The following is a 15,500-nucleotide window of genomic DNA, read 5'->3' as shown; positions in this document are numbered from 1 at the left end:
ACAACGTATGAAGCACAGGCATAAACGTCCAGTATGACCTGTAGGTCCATGTTTGATTTCAGCACCGAGGCTATTCAAGGATTGAAGGTTTTGCGTCACTCTTGCGCCTATTCTCTAAGCTAACGGCACGTTGTTCTTCGGTTTTTTGAGCCTGCCGCATGAAGTCTCGTGTTCGCATTCCATCGTTCATCACGGGCCGTCTTCAGTGAAGCAGGACTCGGGTCTCTCCTCCGGCTGCTGTCGCTGCTGCTAGCGGTCGAGACACCGGACGTTAAACGTGCCTGTCTCGCGGCGGCATATTCACGGTGGCGTTTAGCCAGTCGTTCGGCGCGCTGTTCGTCTGTTTCATGGGTGATTCGTTTCCTCTTCATCTTGTTCCGCTGTCGATTCCAGGCCTCCTCCAGATTATCAGAATTGTCGCCATCCATACTGTCTCCTCAACTGTGGTTGCGGTGAGGAACGCGGTGTCACGTCCTACCGAACGGCGGCGGCGAACGGCGCAGTGTGACGTCATGCCAGATGGCGCGGCGAGCGTTGCGACCACACGTGCGTTGATGGAGCACCACCACGGCGAAATCGCGAGTTTGTGGCCAATAAAGCCTTCGATTTAAAAGACAGCAACAGAGCCGTGGACGTGAGGTATAGGCTCACCGCATCACCAAGAAGGAATGCCACTCTGGTATTAAGTCTGTCGGTTCATACACTTGCCTGATTTGAACAATCAGTTGGGAGAAGTCCTAACATATCCTGCCTGTTCAAACTGCTAAGGTCTCGTGCTCTGCTTGCAATGTCATCGTCTTCGTCACATAGCCGCGTTCAGTAGAGTTGTGCCATTTTCTCACGCTGTAGTTTGAAAGCGTGGTCTTCATCATCTTCCATCCATGCACGTGGAAGCGTCATCAGATGAGCATGTAGCAAATTGCATGAAATGGCGGAAAATTAGAAGCAGTGAAATTCAGAAGACCCAGTGCAATCGCAATGTCATCGGGTAATGGTAATTAAGCGACCTACAAAATTTTCTTGTTCTGAGTCTATTCTGTGCTTAGCACTTTTTGTAATTATCATGGTAAACACTACTGAATTGTTTTCTAAATGCTCTTTGCATACATTAGTTTTTGTACACAGACACAAGAATGCTCCGACTGATTTTAGCAGTCCATTTCAGCACAGTGGGCATGGCAGCAGCAAACGAGGCAGCATGCTAGGCAATCCTTTTTGGTTTGCTATCCAGGTCAGTGATTCCAAATCTGCACATTGCTACAGGAGTGACAATTGCTTTCTAGTGCTGCTGCCCTGCCCACTGTGTGTTCAGCATTTCCTTTCTTGCGTGATCTCATTATCAAAAGATGTGTGGTCTTGAAACAAATACTGGCCTAATTGAATGAAAACGAATGCTATCGGAATTGCTAGAAGGCCAGAGCAAGATTAATTCTACAATGGAGGGCCTGCAGGCGTCTCAAAACGTAACGGAGAATAAACTTTCCGGTTTAATTCAGTGAATTGACGGCGCTGAGAAACAGCCACGAAGGTAAAAAACATGGAATTGGCAATATCGAAACTTCAGGAGCAGCATAGTACAGTTAGGAACCAGATAGACGATTTAGAAAACAGAGGCAGGAGAAATAACCTGATCACGTACGGAATAAAACAGCATAGCGAGGAGACGGCAAGGAACTGAAAAAGGAAGTAATTGAAAGTTTTTTTCTGGTACAAGGTTTAACAGTTAGTGGTGTTGAAACATGCCACAGGTTGGGTAAAACGGAAAAAAATAAGGCGCGACCAGTCGTTTTGAAACTCCGACTTCTGTGAAAAAATTTCAATATTACTGTCATGCTATTAACTAAAAAAACACCAAAATCATTAGCTGAGCACTTTTCTAAACAAGTTAGGGAAATACGGAAACAACAGTGGAAAAGCTCTGAAGAAGAGGGGAAAGGGGGCGCCAAGCTTTAAAGCTAATCTATGATAAGTTAACCGATAATAGCGTACCGTATGGTTGGGATGCAACAAGAGCTCTTCGCTTTAGGCTTAGAAAGAAATCAAAATGACTCCGGACTAAGAGACCTGAGACCCTGAAAATACTAAATGTTAATTGCAGAAGTGTCATAAACAAGACAAGATTTGGAGGCTTTTCGGCTTTTGCATGACCCTGAAACAGCGCTTTTGACAGAAACTTGGCTTCACAATACAGTGTTTGACAGTGAGTTCGTTACCACTGGCTACAGTTCGTACCGAAAGGATCGTGATGGTAGAGGCAGAGATGTCAGCATTCAGTTTAAATCATCCCATCATCCCTTCGAATTTTACCAATACCTGATGTACCCAATGTGGAGTGCATTTTTTGCACAACATACTATGGAAACGTTAAATATATTATTGGAGCAAGGTACAGGCCCCCCCCCCCAACTATACTGTTGTCGTATTATAGGAACTGAAACAATATTTTCGCACGAATGTTAAACCCAATAATAATATTATACTGTCAGGATATTTTAATTTGCCTGAAAAAGACTAGTAAAATATTTCAGCTAAAAAGCATGACCCCCAAGGAGAAGCTATTTTGGGCATTGCTTTTGCCCTCAACTTGTTGCAGATTGTAGAAGAAAATACCATATTTCAGGGCAATTGTTAATCAATGTTTTACCTCTTTTTTGCTAGCAAATAAATTACTGCAAAACAAATAGCCAGATAGTAGATAGAATATTGGACCATAAAGCTGTGCTGCTCACTACTGCACACACCGCTTTAGATAAGAAACCTAAATATTTATCCTATCGAAACTTTTCTCGAGACATATTATAAGTATCTCGGACTCTTTATCGCTGATGACTTCACTTGGACTAAGCACATTGACTACATAATGGCTAATGTTAACCGCAAGGTGTTCTTTCTGAGGAGAGCTTTGAGACTCTACTTCTTCTGTCCAACCGCTCGCATACAAAAACAAAATTCTGCCGATACTAGACTATGCATGTGTCATTTGGGAAACTCACTAAAAATTTCACTAATAAGATAGAAATGATACAACGAAAAGCAGCACGCTTCATTTATAACAGATTTGGACGTACATCAGTGACAGAACTGTTAGCTAAAGCGGACTTGCCCCCATTAACTCGAGGAAACCGTGTGTCGCGACTAAAATTTCTCTTTCAATTTATTAATGGCCACTGTAACACAGGTCTCACGAGAATAACCTTTTTTTCATTAGGTTACGCCACTAGGCAAGGACATAGCCATACAGTGACGCCATTTACCACGCGTAATAACTTTTTTACATATTTTTTTCCATGAACAGTAAATTAACGGAACCTCCTAACCAATCACCGCGTTTCAAAATCACCTATGACAACATTTCTTTCAAGCATTGTTTAAAAATCTGTTGTGTATGCTTATTTTCCAAAATTTTCAAGCTACGTTCTACTTTTTTCTTGCGTTCATCGCCTGTGTTATTACTTTGTGTTCACTTATCTGAATCCCCAGTGGGGATTGCAGCATAAGCAAAATATAGATAACAATGAAATGTGATAAGTGCAGGGCACATATATGCATGCAGCGCGTGCGAGAAGTAAAGGCAGAACGACATTTTAGGGCCCAACTCGTAACTGTCTCGGTTTTGTCTCATGTATTAGCTGAAACAGCTCACAGACACGTACCCGCACACACACAACAGTATAAGCCTAGCGTCTCATTCAACAGCCTTGAGGGCTTCTCTTGTATGTTTATTACTCAGTAATATCGCCAGAAGTTGCAGACTGGAAAATATAACTGTAATATTAAAATGACTGTTGGCGAGCGTGGGCCCACGATGTGAGGGTGAAGGCGAGGAAGGGCCAGTAAATTTTTCTAAGTGAGGGTGAGGGAGGGCGGCATAATTTTTCAAAGTGAGGGTGAGGGAGGAAAAGGAAAAATAAGGGCATTTTGCCCACCTCTGGTCACACAATCCCCTATGTACGCATGTTGTTGCAAAGGAAGTCCCGAAAATATCTAGGGTCTATACAGGAGAGGCTAGAAAGGAAATGGAAGTACCCGAGCTCGTCCCCGTCCCATAAGGTGTGGCCAGCCTGGACCGTCCAGACGTCACGATTGTCATGAGAATGTCCCACGAGAGATTTTTCCAGCAAGCGGATGCATAAGCCTTTTAATTCAATCCTCCAAACGCAAAAACTAATAAAAGCGAAGTGGTGATTGACTATGATGCGATCAAGAACAATCCAGCCCTGTTGTTCATTATTTATGGGCTTTGTATGTTTTTTGTTTTACTCATTCTTATATTAACCAAGAATGAGTAAAACAAAAAACATCTAAAATTACTATATTTTGAAAAAAAAATATATTGGTGGGAAAAAATGGGAATAGCCAACAACTGGGAAAAATCAAGTGGCCAATGCCAATGTGGCAACACTGGTTCCAAGTCTCCGCCAATGCGGACAGAGTGCGCTGAAGCCGCCGAACGCGTCGGCGGTCAAGCGCAGTTGGGAGTATAGAGGGTCCCGCTTTGGCCGACGTGACATCGCCGTGCAGCGCGCGTGCACGTTACGCTGGAGTACAAATGTGCCTTAACAGAGCCTGCGCTTAACCGATAACCAACGTATTCGGTGGCAGCATTTATGAGAGCCACTGAAACCCCTCGCACTCTCACTGAATAAAAAAAAATAACCTGTGACGAGGCTCCGAATCGAAACAGGGCCTTTGCGTTTGAGACGAAGATGCTATCACTCTGCCACGACGGCTCAAGCTTCAATCATGAATAAAGGCGCATCTAGTGAATGCACTCTTCCGATGCAGAAGTCTCCGTGCTTTCACTACGTATGTCCTGGCCTAACAGAGCTAGGCCATCAGCATTTTTTTTTTTTTGTGCCACGGGCCACTGCGCCGTGACCTGCGCTACCTCTTTCCTCCTCGCGCTTTCTCCGCTATCGCTGCTTTTCGTCCTCCTCTGTGTTCGCTCTCTTATCCTCTGACGCACTCATTTGCTTGGTTATGCCGAGGCACACCGCTCAATGCAGGAACGGGCGCCTAAGAGCTGCGCTCTCAACAGTAAGGGAACAGCGCAGCTTCCAATCATGTCAAACCAATTTGCCCCAGCTTCCACTTTTTCAAAAACACGATAAGGAACGGACAGAGATGACTAAACAAAGTGTCTACTTACAAGACATCTCACTCCAATGAGAATGTACTTGCGTATGTCATTAGGCCATTTTCTGACTCATACCAGCTGTTTCACCTAAGATGTGCAGTTAAACAGACTTTTTGAGTTAGAATAGCGCTTTTTCAGCATAGCACTGTTACTGGTGTAGTGCCTCACTATACAGCTGAGACGTGCAAACGGCCGGGTAGGGTGGGTAACTAATACTGAACAGTTAACTTTTAACTATTACTGTCTCCTTATTTATTGAGAAGTGTGTTGCCCGCCGCAAATAATATCCATATCAGTTTTCATAATTTCGACAACTCTGTTACCCTCGGCGCTGTGGCCCAACAAATTGCTACTTCGACAAGTTACACGCACTGGAGAGGTTGCTTCACCTGCAAGCTTTTCAAAAGTGCATGTTTTGACAGCGCAGAGGGTAACCGCGTTATCAAAATTCTAAAAACTGATATGGATATTACTTAGAGTTACATGCCTCAATAAATAAAAAGACAAACAGTAATAGTTAAAAAGTTTAATCAATAATAGTTAACCAGCCTACTAGTTCGCAGGTCTTAGCTGTACGCTGACGCGCTACACTGCTGACATTGCTATGCCGATAAAAGCGCTCTTCTAACTCAAAAAACTATTTTTAAAAAATAACAGTTAATAAATAATAATAATAATAAATAATAGTTTTTTTAAATTAATAATAGTTAACCAGCCTACTAGTTAGCAGGTTTTAGCTGTACGCTGACGCGCTACACTGCTGACAGTGCTATGCCAATAAAAGCGCTCTTCTAACTCAAAAACCTATTTTTAAAAATTAATAATAGTTGATAAATAATAATAAATAATAAAATTAAATAGTTTTTTAAAATTAATAATAGTTAACCAGCCTACTAGTTCGCAGGTCTTAGCTGTACGCCGACGCGCTACACTGCTGCCAGTGCTATGCCGACAAAAGCGCTCTTCTAACTCAAAAACCTATTTTTAAAAATTGCAGGACTTTGGATGAGACACCCGGTGTGGAGAAGCCCAACTGGCCCATGGTCCCACAAAAAATGTTCACCTATACAATTTATTGAAAACTATTCAAAGAACCACCTTCTAAGAACTATCTCAAAATAGGCAGGTGATACGACGCCAGTTTTAGTGCACACCCCGCACTCAGTGCAAGCCCACAGAGGGCAGCTGTCCACATCCAAGCCCGTGTGACGGCATCGTGCTTGTAGCGGCTGTACTTGATGACCTTGACTGTGGGGTCGTCTTGGAAGGCGTCCACAATGTCACGAGCACACATAAAGTTCCCCACCGCGACCAGCAGACAGTGGCGCGAGAGGCGGCGCACATCGACTGTCCCGCATCGTGCCAGCACAGCTTGTAGCTCCGCCTGGGTCCGTACGGACGAACGGACACACAGTAGCGGTGGCCTTGCCTCGACGGTTTGGTCCAATCCACCCGCAAGGTCGATGTGGTGGTACTGAGCGCGAATCAGATTCACCCGGTTGGCATAGGCCTGCACGGCGTTCTGGTGGTGCCGCCAGGACACGGCGCAATTCGGCTTCAGGACCTGGAAGAAAGACGTAACATACCGTTTAAAAGAGCACCGAAGTCAAGTCCGTCCAGTCTTTGCTCTCAGTGAAAAATTGTTGCCTGGCTCTTTGTGGCTAAGTTTATGCTTGTGTGCTTTTCCGGGAGCAAAATACTCAAAGACTTGAGTCAGCAGAGAAAACTGGATTTCAAACTGAACATTCTTTTCCTACCATTTAGTTCAAACTCGCGACGTCAATAATGACACACACTCCATGGTCACCATTTGGAAGTGAATGACAGAGTAGCCTAATATCGGAGATTCACACAAAAACAATCACAGCATCATTTTCAGTGAAAGTAGCGTCTGTCATTAGAATGCAGTCAATTATCAATGCAGGCCAACTTCAGTTTTTCCTCAGTATCTTGATTTGTTGCCTTGAATTGCCACCACTGCAACATGATGTGCGCTGTAGGGCTTGCAAGTGCAGTGCAAATTTCAGATTTTGCTGTGGCAAGGATGACCGCTGGAAGTAGAATGCACCTTTTCAAGTGGGCCTAATGCTAAATACTGTAGCTGAAATCTCAAGCCAAGCTATGAGGTCTGTTCAGAACATTCACAAGAATTGAAGACGTGAGCTGTTGGATGTGAGCTAGCTGGATGACCAATTATTGTCCTCAGCACAAATATTGGTTATCTGGGTCTCTCTAGGTACGTTCACAGTTTTGCAGAAGCAACAAAAAAAAACTTGTACCGCAGAGAAAAATGCATTTAAAAATTGTTCCTGCCACTCAGTTCAAATGTGTGACGTCCACACCAAGGACTGGTTGCTGCCGTTTTTAAGTCAATGGCGGTATGGCACAGCCTCTGAGAACGTTCTCAAGCCTTCATGAGAACGCAATGAACGGCAGGCATGTCACCAGATTGGTCATGCATACCTGCTCTGACTAGACAAAGCAGCCCTGCTCTTAACTATGTCCGAAAGTAAGCCCAAGAGGCTATTATAAAGGGATTGATAATGGCCACTCTCCCTTTCATCATTTTTTCATGGGAGAAAAACCTGTACTTGCGGCTCATTCCAGCCATTTTCCTTTCCATATAAAAATGCGCTCGATCTTTTCAAAAGAAAAGCACTCTCGATTTCTCATGCCACGAAAAGCATTCATGGTCGCCACGCACACCCTATGTGTTCATGCAGATTTGCAGACGCTTTCATCCCCGCTAAGGCACTGTCCAAAACAATCGCCAAGGCGAACTCGTTATTGTTACTTGGACACCGTTCAAAAACATGTTTAAGCATCTTAGCTGTCGCTAAACAGGGATTCGTCGTCACATCAGGAAGCATGGGAACACACGTGCGGAGGAACGTTGGTTTGGGCAATGCAAGACGCACGATAAGCGACCACTTCCTTCGAGCAGCGAAACTGCGAAAATTAATTAAAAAGCCCCACAAAGCCCCTGACGGCTCATAATCGCAGCTGCACTGGCCAGGCTATGCTAGAGAAGCCGGGTGTAGAAAAAAATGTTTCTGCGATACGTCCCCACGAAAAAAAAAAAGTCCTCTGAGGAAGCACCCAATGGAGAAGAAAACGACGGGGGATGCCTGTGTACTATTTTCTTGACAACTTAACTTGATCTTCAGATTATTTTGTTCTTTTGCCACAGGCAAAAAAAAAAAGAAAGAAAGCCGGTGCAGTATTCGATTGCTGCCGAATATTCGGAAATTCTCCAATACAAACATGAACCGATTAACAAACATATTTGGTATGTATTAGAATATTTGCACACGAACTAAGCATGCTATGATGTTCATTCTAATTTGTAACACAAATTAGGCCTGATGTTTTGTTTTTTGCATTAAGTATGAAAATTGTGCAATGTCGAAGGCTAATGCTGTTTGCATGCTGTAAACAACATCCTTGATCACAGAGACCCGCGCTGTAAATTAAACAAGTTCTGGGCTTGCACATGATGAACCCACTGTAGGGTAGTGTATGGACCCCATGTCAAGCCTACACCAAGGCTTTTGTAGGCACCCCTGCTGTGATAGAGGGTGCTGTACGTATCATGTATTGATACTTTTCTGTAAAGGGCTTCACCCTACAGTGGAAAGCAGTGAGGCTGATTTATCCAAGGCATTGGGGTTTAAGGACAGTGAAACCCACCCCCGCCCGCCCGCCCGTCCGTCCGTCACACTAGCACCACCTACATTCATCTGTATATAAACACATCATCGCCGGAATAAAGTAGGTATTTTGTGCCACGAACCTTGGCGTCATTCTTCTCTCTGGCATCGACGCTGCGACGCCACAGCAACCCTCAACATTTGATTTGAGATAAAACCTGATTGCCTCAACTGTTCCCAACTGAAAGCCTCTCCTGCCATGTGTGCTGACTTCTCATGGTGAGGCCATGATGATCTCACATGTGGGAGCTGGACCTCCACCCATTACATATACACCAAGGCATTGGCATGCATAACTGCCCGATCCAAATGTTAGGATGCCCCCGGCAGGTGCCTTCTGCCCACAGTTAGTCATTGCGAATGTTGCCTTGGGATCCTGCAACTGACTGTGTTTCATACCAGTTTCTTGGACCTTGTGCAAAATTCCACATGCACACTTCCCCACATACCACGGCTGACTAAACCAAGAAGGTGGAGCCATCATTAGGAGTCTTGTGAAGGCTATGGGACAGATGTAAACAGGAAGCACAAAAGCCTGAAGGGCACACTTAAGCTCAGCCTGAAGGGTATGACACGACAGTGTTAATGCCCATATGCAGAATTGATCATTCTCGACTTTGCATTCACAGACTGCTGCGGATCCTCATACCACTCTTGGCGCAGTGGTTAAGCGATGCATAACTGTGCTGCAATGGCAGGTGCTGCCACTGGTCAGGCTTCTGACACCCACGTTGCTCTTTCTAAGCGACCTCTAGGGACCAATCAGTTATTTAAATGCCACTTGCCGCGGTAGTCAGTTTGTTCACGATCCAATGGGCAGGTTGTGATGACGCCACAAGGTCATGTGACCTAGGCGGCCCACCTATGTTGCCGGACCGGCCAGTTGCTCTGGCCATGGGGCTCCAAACGGTCGCCAACGCCAGACACTTTTTTCCAACATGGGGGTACTAACATTCTCGCGATAAAAAAAAATCAGCAGGACTAAACAGAAAAGAAGTGACAGGGTTTTAACTTGATTAAACTGATTATAGTGCGAAAGCACGGGTGCGTCTCCAACTTTATCACCGTCAATGTCAATATCTAAAGTACGCCAGCAGCCTATGCTACCGTGCCGCGTTTTTGCAGCAATTTTGTGAATGCCAATGCGTACTGTTCTAGTGCAGTGTTTGTGCCACAATGCTGTCCACACCAAAACAGGCAGTGCACATCTCTCTCTGTCACTACAGCCACATAGCTCAAAGTGCAAATATTAGTTTTACAGCAGTATTAGTGAACGAAGAAGACTGTGCAATGCACAGCGCGAGAGTGTGCCGCAGTTTATCACGAGGTGTGTTCAGCTGTGGCAATAGCCTAGTGCTCTTGTGCAGTGGTCTGCGAAGCTGATCTGTTCATGCTGTTGCGGGTTCAACTCTCAGTCGTAGATACCAATCTGATTTCTTTTGGGTCAACTGACATTTGTGGCAAAGCCTGTTTGCATAACTTTGCATGAGGTGTGAATGTGTTGCCCTTCCCTCAGTATCCATTCTGTCACTTTCAGAGATCACTGGGGCACGGCACGTCCAGAGAGGTCCATTTTCTCACACCAATTTCAAAATTTTAGATGTACGGCTACCACCAATGATCTCTGTCAGAGAACTCGGAGCCGAAAATTCTCACTTCATTACACACAGAAGAGCTTGAAACAGCGGAAGCTGGTTGAGGCAGCAGTCGTGCACAAGTCATGATGAACGAACAAAGACATTATGGAAACAACAAAAATGCCATGTGGATTTGTTAAAGACACAGAGGGGCACATGACAGTAGGCTTGTATATTACAGAACAAAATAAAAATAAACAAACAGCAGAATCATGCAACTGGGAGCTCTGTGGCTGTGTAATCATTTTTGAAGGCATCACTTTTAGTGTGTGCCTACACTCTGAACAGCAGAACTAAACCTGGAACAAAAAAAAAACGTTGAGGGTTGCTAGCCTGATGATGATGATGGCGAAACTTCTTGTAAGTGCCCATTTGACAACACACAGATGTGAAGTGGATACAAATGAGCTCGGCAAAGGAACAGTCTCCTGCAGCACGCTTTCAAAACAAAGCTGCCTTTCTGTGAATCCTCCTACACAGGCCCCACTGGCAAGAGCAGATCTTCAGTAAATGATGCTTTCAATACCAAAATTATGACCTGCAATCCACTGAGACTGTCAACAACATGGGCAACCAAATGCGCAGGCACATCACAACACGGGAGCGTAAAAGATAATGCACCACACAGGAATTAAAAGCATTAGTAAAGGGTACTGCTGAAAAGACCCCCTTAGCCTTTCCCTTGGGCAGAGAAGTACCATGACCCTCCTGCAATAGGTCATTTTACACATAAACCGCAACACATAACGCATAATCTCGGGAGAAGCCATTCACCGGCCAACTGAATAATATGCTCAGTGGTCAGCAAGAAAACGTGAAAGCTTTAATGCAAAATGCCTTCATAGGCTACTCATCGAACTTTCCCGTTCAAAGTTTCCAAAAATTTACAAAAGCGCATGCACCTTCACAAGGACTGGAAATCAGTATCTCTGTAAAGTTCAATCTAATCACTACATGATAATGCAGTTTCTATGTTGCTAATTATAACTGTATGACTGTTGTCCTAATTAGGATGTGGTGGTCAAAGCAAAATGATACGGTCCACTTGCTATCTCCTCTCCTGTCCTCCCTTCATGGTTTGCAGAGCGGCCACTCTGGAGTGTTACAGTTCTGAGGTTATTGCAGGTAGGCAGCTAAGGCATTTATTTAATTACTTAGATAGAGAATGAACGCTGACTCACTGTTGCGGAAGTAGACTAGGAAACTAACCAATAAGTATGCAGGAAACAAGGATGGAGAAATAAAGAGCTTTAAGTGACAAGTAAAAAAAGCACAAGGTAAAAACTGGATTAGTTCAATGGAAAAGAAGTAGAACTATATCGAAATTGGAAAAGGCAGATCAGGAAGGAATCGTTCTATGACAACTCAAGAGGCAGTGCCCTACACTTTGAAGCTACGTCAAGGTGTCTTAGAACGTGATGTCACAAAAAGAAATTTTACTAAGAGGATGACGCATGTGCAGTGTGTCGTAAATCTGTGGAAACAATTGAACACCTTATACTCAAATATGAGGGTATCCATCCAGATGTCGATGCAGGCACAAGTCACTCTCCCTGAAGCCCTCGGGTTTAGAGAGAACTATGGTCATGTGAATGAATCTGTGGTAGCAGTTAACAGAAAGCAAATGGAAGACTGGTGGCTCAAAAGAGGTGACATATGGTTAGAAGCGCAGGATTAAGAATTGTATTTAAAGAGACGGTGAATTTAAATACATACTCGTTACACCGTTAAAGAGTATGAAGAAAAAATGTTGAGCATGAAGCAACTGCCACCAGCCCGTTTCAAAGGGGACGCTCCTATTTTCCACCCATCCTACTGTTGCAGTCACACTCACGCCACCACAACAAACGTGCTCGCCCCGAGAGATTTGCTCCAAGTTCCTCGCAGCATAACGGTACCACATTGCAGTGCACTTGCTTTCTTCTCTTTTCCCACCGTCCTCCTCTATCTCTCAGCCTTTACACATTCTGTCAGTTGTGGAGCAACCACTGGAGGAGTATGACTCTTTATCTGTGACTTCTCTTCAAGAAAATGCAAGCTAAGCGGAAGTGCATCAGGGTGCAACTTTTCAGCTACAGCATGCCACACTGACGCCGCTGCCCCACAGAAAGTGAGTCTTGCTGTGAATATGGGCACTGCCGTAAAGTACAAGCCTAGATAGATCCACTCCATTACAATGAAGCATCCTACTTGAACTGAAGAGAGGAAACAGAGTAAAAAGGTTGTAAGGATCCGATGCCACATACCAGATGAGCAAGTATGTGAGCCAGCTTGATGAAGACGAAGCCCGCTGCGTACGCATCGCTGCCAGCGTTGTGTGCTCGTAAGCTGGAGGGAGCTCCTTTCACGATCGGTGCGTACGGTACCAACACCCCGTCAAGGGCTTTGTGCAGTGAGAACAGGTTGGCACCCGACAACACCTCTTTCATCCACTTGGAGCTCTGCATCATGTGAGCATACAGCAAATATCAGGGAAACACCTGAGCTCATATGGTATAACGATTCTGAAATCAACTCCATTCCACGTTTGCATTTCCCATCTCTCTTACTGGCTCAAATGGCACCATGCCTCCACTACTGCTGCTCTTGAGCAGATTACAAGAAGTGAATGCAAGGTGCCAAGTCATATCAGCCAATGAAAAGGGTGGGAAATACAATCATGGAATGTAGTTGGTTCCGGAACCACTATATTAATTCAGTCCTCTATGCTGCTAGTTACAGAAAAGAACTGAGGCCGTGAAACACAACACAAATCTCTCCAAAGTCGGTGCATTGTTTATGCTATTGGCCAGCCAACTATGAAACCATTCCTTTTGGCATAAGTAAAACTGACAAGAATCTGCGTGTCATTCAAAGTATGTAAAGCCTGCCACGGACAGGAAGCTTTTACTTACAAACAATACACTTTGTAGCCTGGGCAAAGGTCCAACAAGTTTTGATTAACTATGCTAATGAATTGATTCATGACGATCAAGTGGCAACGGTTTGCATACTGCCCATAGCCAAAAGTAGTCTGCATGTCATGAGTTAGATATGGCTCCTTGTGCCAGTGGTGCGATGAAACTAAGCACAATCTTTCGAGTCGTGCCATGAGATATGCAAAAAGGGTGCACGACAGGCTGGAGACATGGTAGTTGTTATTTATTCCTAGATGTGGCAGCAAGTGTATTTAAGTTGCTAACTGTTTCTAGTTCCCACACCGGATTGCAAGCACAGGGCTTTGGCTTTTTTGCCAATGCATACGGGCACAAGTCAGAGAATTTACCAGCCTTGGCAACCGCGAAGTGGGCCTTTTACAGCTGTTGGTATTAGCAGATACGCAATCAGCTACCTGAAGCACTCATGAAGGGCATCACTGTCACAAATGAACCTGTTTAGGTCAGTGTCTTCGACACACAAAAGAAAGCGCTGATGTCACAGAGTTAGAATTAAGTTCACGCCGTTTCTCCGTTTACCCAAGCTCACAGATTGTCCTGTAAAACCACGAACTGCTCCAAGCCTGCTTTCAATTTCAACATGCAAGCTTCATGAACTGAGAATCGTGAACACACCTGCCGTATTTGCAGTGACATGTGCTTCGTGTCGTACACCAACGGGAACACTGCATTCAGCGCCGCTTTGAACTTTGCGAAAGACGGTGGCAGAGGCTCGCAGAACTGGTTGTACAGCATGAGCAAGTCCAGCAGCATGTTGTGGCCAACAATCGGCTTGCCACTCGACACCAACGCCTCGAAACAGCGGCTGAAGCCCAGCGCGGCGGCGCACAACTCCGCTTCCGTCGGCACTCGACCCTGGGCGGCAACTTTAGTCTGCGCACAATCCGCAGGCAACGTCACCTTCAACCCTTCGGGCATGATGTCTAATTTGAGGCCGGGAAAACGCGCCCTCAGGTCTGCCATGAGGAGTGGAACGCTCAAGCCATCGGGTGGCGTCAGAGTCAGCGAGCTCCCTTTCGAACGGTCGTTGTTGTTCAACCAGTGACGCACCGAGTCGTAGAGCTTGCTGAGGCCCGGTTTATCCAGATACTGTTCGTTGAGCAGGTAAGCGTCGAGCACTCGCCGGAGGGCCCTGTTCGCGTACGGAACACCCTTGTAGAAACACTTGTTGAAGTCGAACCCGTTCTGGCACAGAAATTCCACCGAAGACGCCTGGACGCTAAACTCGGGGTCTACACTCCCGAACGAGCGCGGGCACAGGTACACGGTGAACGCCTTCGCCGTGTACGCGTTTTCGCCGGGCCCCTGAGTGAACGTGCACAGCCCCAACTGACACACATAGTAGCTCGTGACGGTGTGACGCAGCTTGGCGTAACGCTCCTCGATGTTGTCGAACAGACTCGGCGTGGCGTCCGGTCCGCGCACGAGGCCCGTGAACTCCGTGTCGATGGCTACGAACGCGGCACTAGCGATCGCAGCCTCGATTTCGGGGGCTAGTCTGTCAAAGTTGCACGCCGTCACCTCTGTCATGTCCGTTCTTTCTCCTGCCGGCGCCGCAACTCAGGTCTCTGACGTCGCGTGCTTTCGCTGCAGGGCTGACGCTGACGCTTGACTAGAAGCACTTGAAGTGTCCGCCGAGAGAAAGAAACTACGGCAACTACGGTACGCCGACAACGAGACGGAAAATCGCACGCACGTGACCTTACGCGCGGACGCCGTCACGTGACGTCATCCGGAAAAAGACTAAAGACGATTAGTGAAACGGCCATGAAACGACGAATAAAAGCGGAACTGGGGGCAATGTATGCCAATTGTTTTGCCAAGATGTCCAAGATGGAGAAATATCATAGCTCCGAGCAAAGCGGCGAGGGCTAGCGGAGGTAATGAATGCAAAAACCTTGAACGCAAGTGACTCACTAGACAAAGGTTTCCGGAGAACTCCTCGAATCGAGGGACTCAAGGGTTGCGGTTGTAGCGGCGGTAGGTAGAGGTGGAAGTAGTGGCAGCACACAGTTTCCAAGCCAATCGACTGTCTGGGGATAGTTTTCGATCGAACAGCGATATCTACTAACTATTATTT

General features: G+C 45.7%; 1 protein-coding gene across 1 annotated transcript; it reads right to left on the bottom strand.

Moving 5' to 3' along the window:
* Nucleotides 1–6,181: 6,181 nt before the first annotated feature.
* Nucleotides 6,182–15,419, bottom strand: LOC144110258 (pre-piRNA 3'-exonuclease trimmer-like). Its single transcript, XM_077643103.1, has 3 exons — nt 14,036–15,419; nt 12,731–12,925; nt 6,182–6,701 (listed from the first exon to the last, which is right to left on the bottom strand). Exons 1-3 carry the CDS (start codon nt 14,948–14,950, stop codon nt 6,246–6,248), a joined length of 1,566 nt encoding a protein of 521 aa, XP_077499229.1. The 5' UTR covers nt 14,951–15,419; the 3' UTR covers nt 6,182–6,245.
* Nucleotides 15,420–15,500: the final 81 nt, after the last annotated feature.

This window comes from Amblyomma americanum, chromosome 11 (genome assembly GCF_052857255.1).
Source record: "Amblyomma americanum isolate KBUSLIRL-KWMA chromosome 11, ASM5285725v1, whole genome shotgun sequence".
Taxonomy (NCBI): Eukaryota; Metazoa; Arthropoda; class Arachnida; order Ixodida; family Ixodidae; genus Amblyomma; species Amblyomma americanum.
The sequence above is the reverse complement of the archived record's forward strand: the minus strand, read 5'-3'. Positions and strand labels throughout refer to the sequence as shown.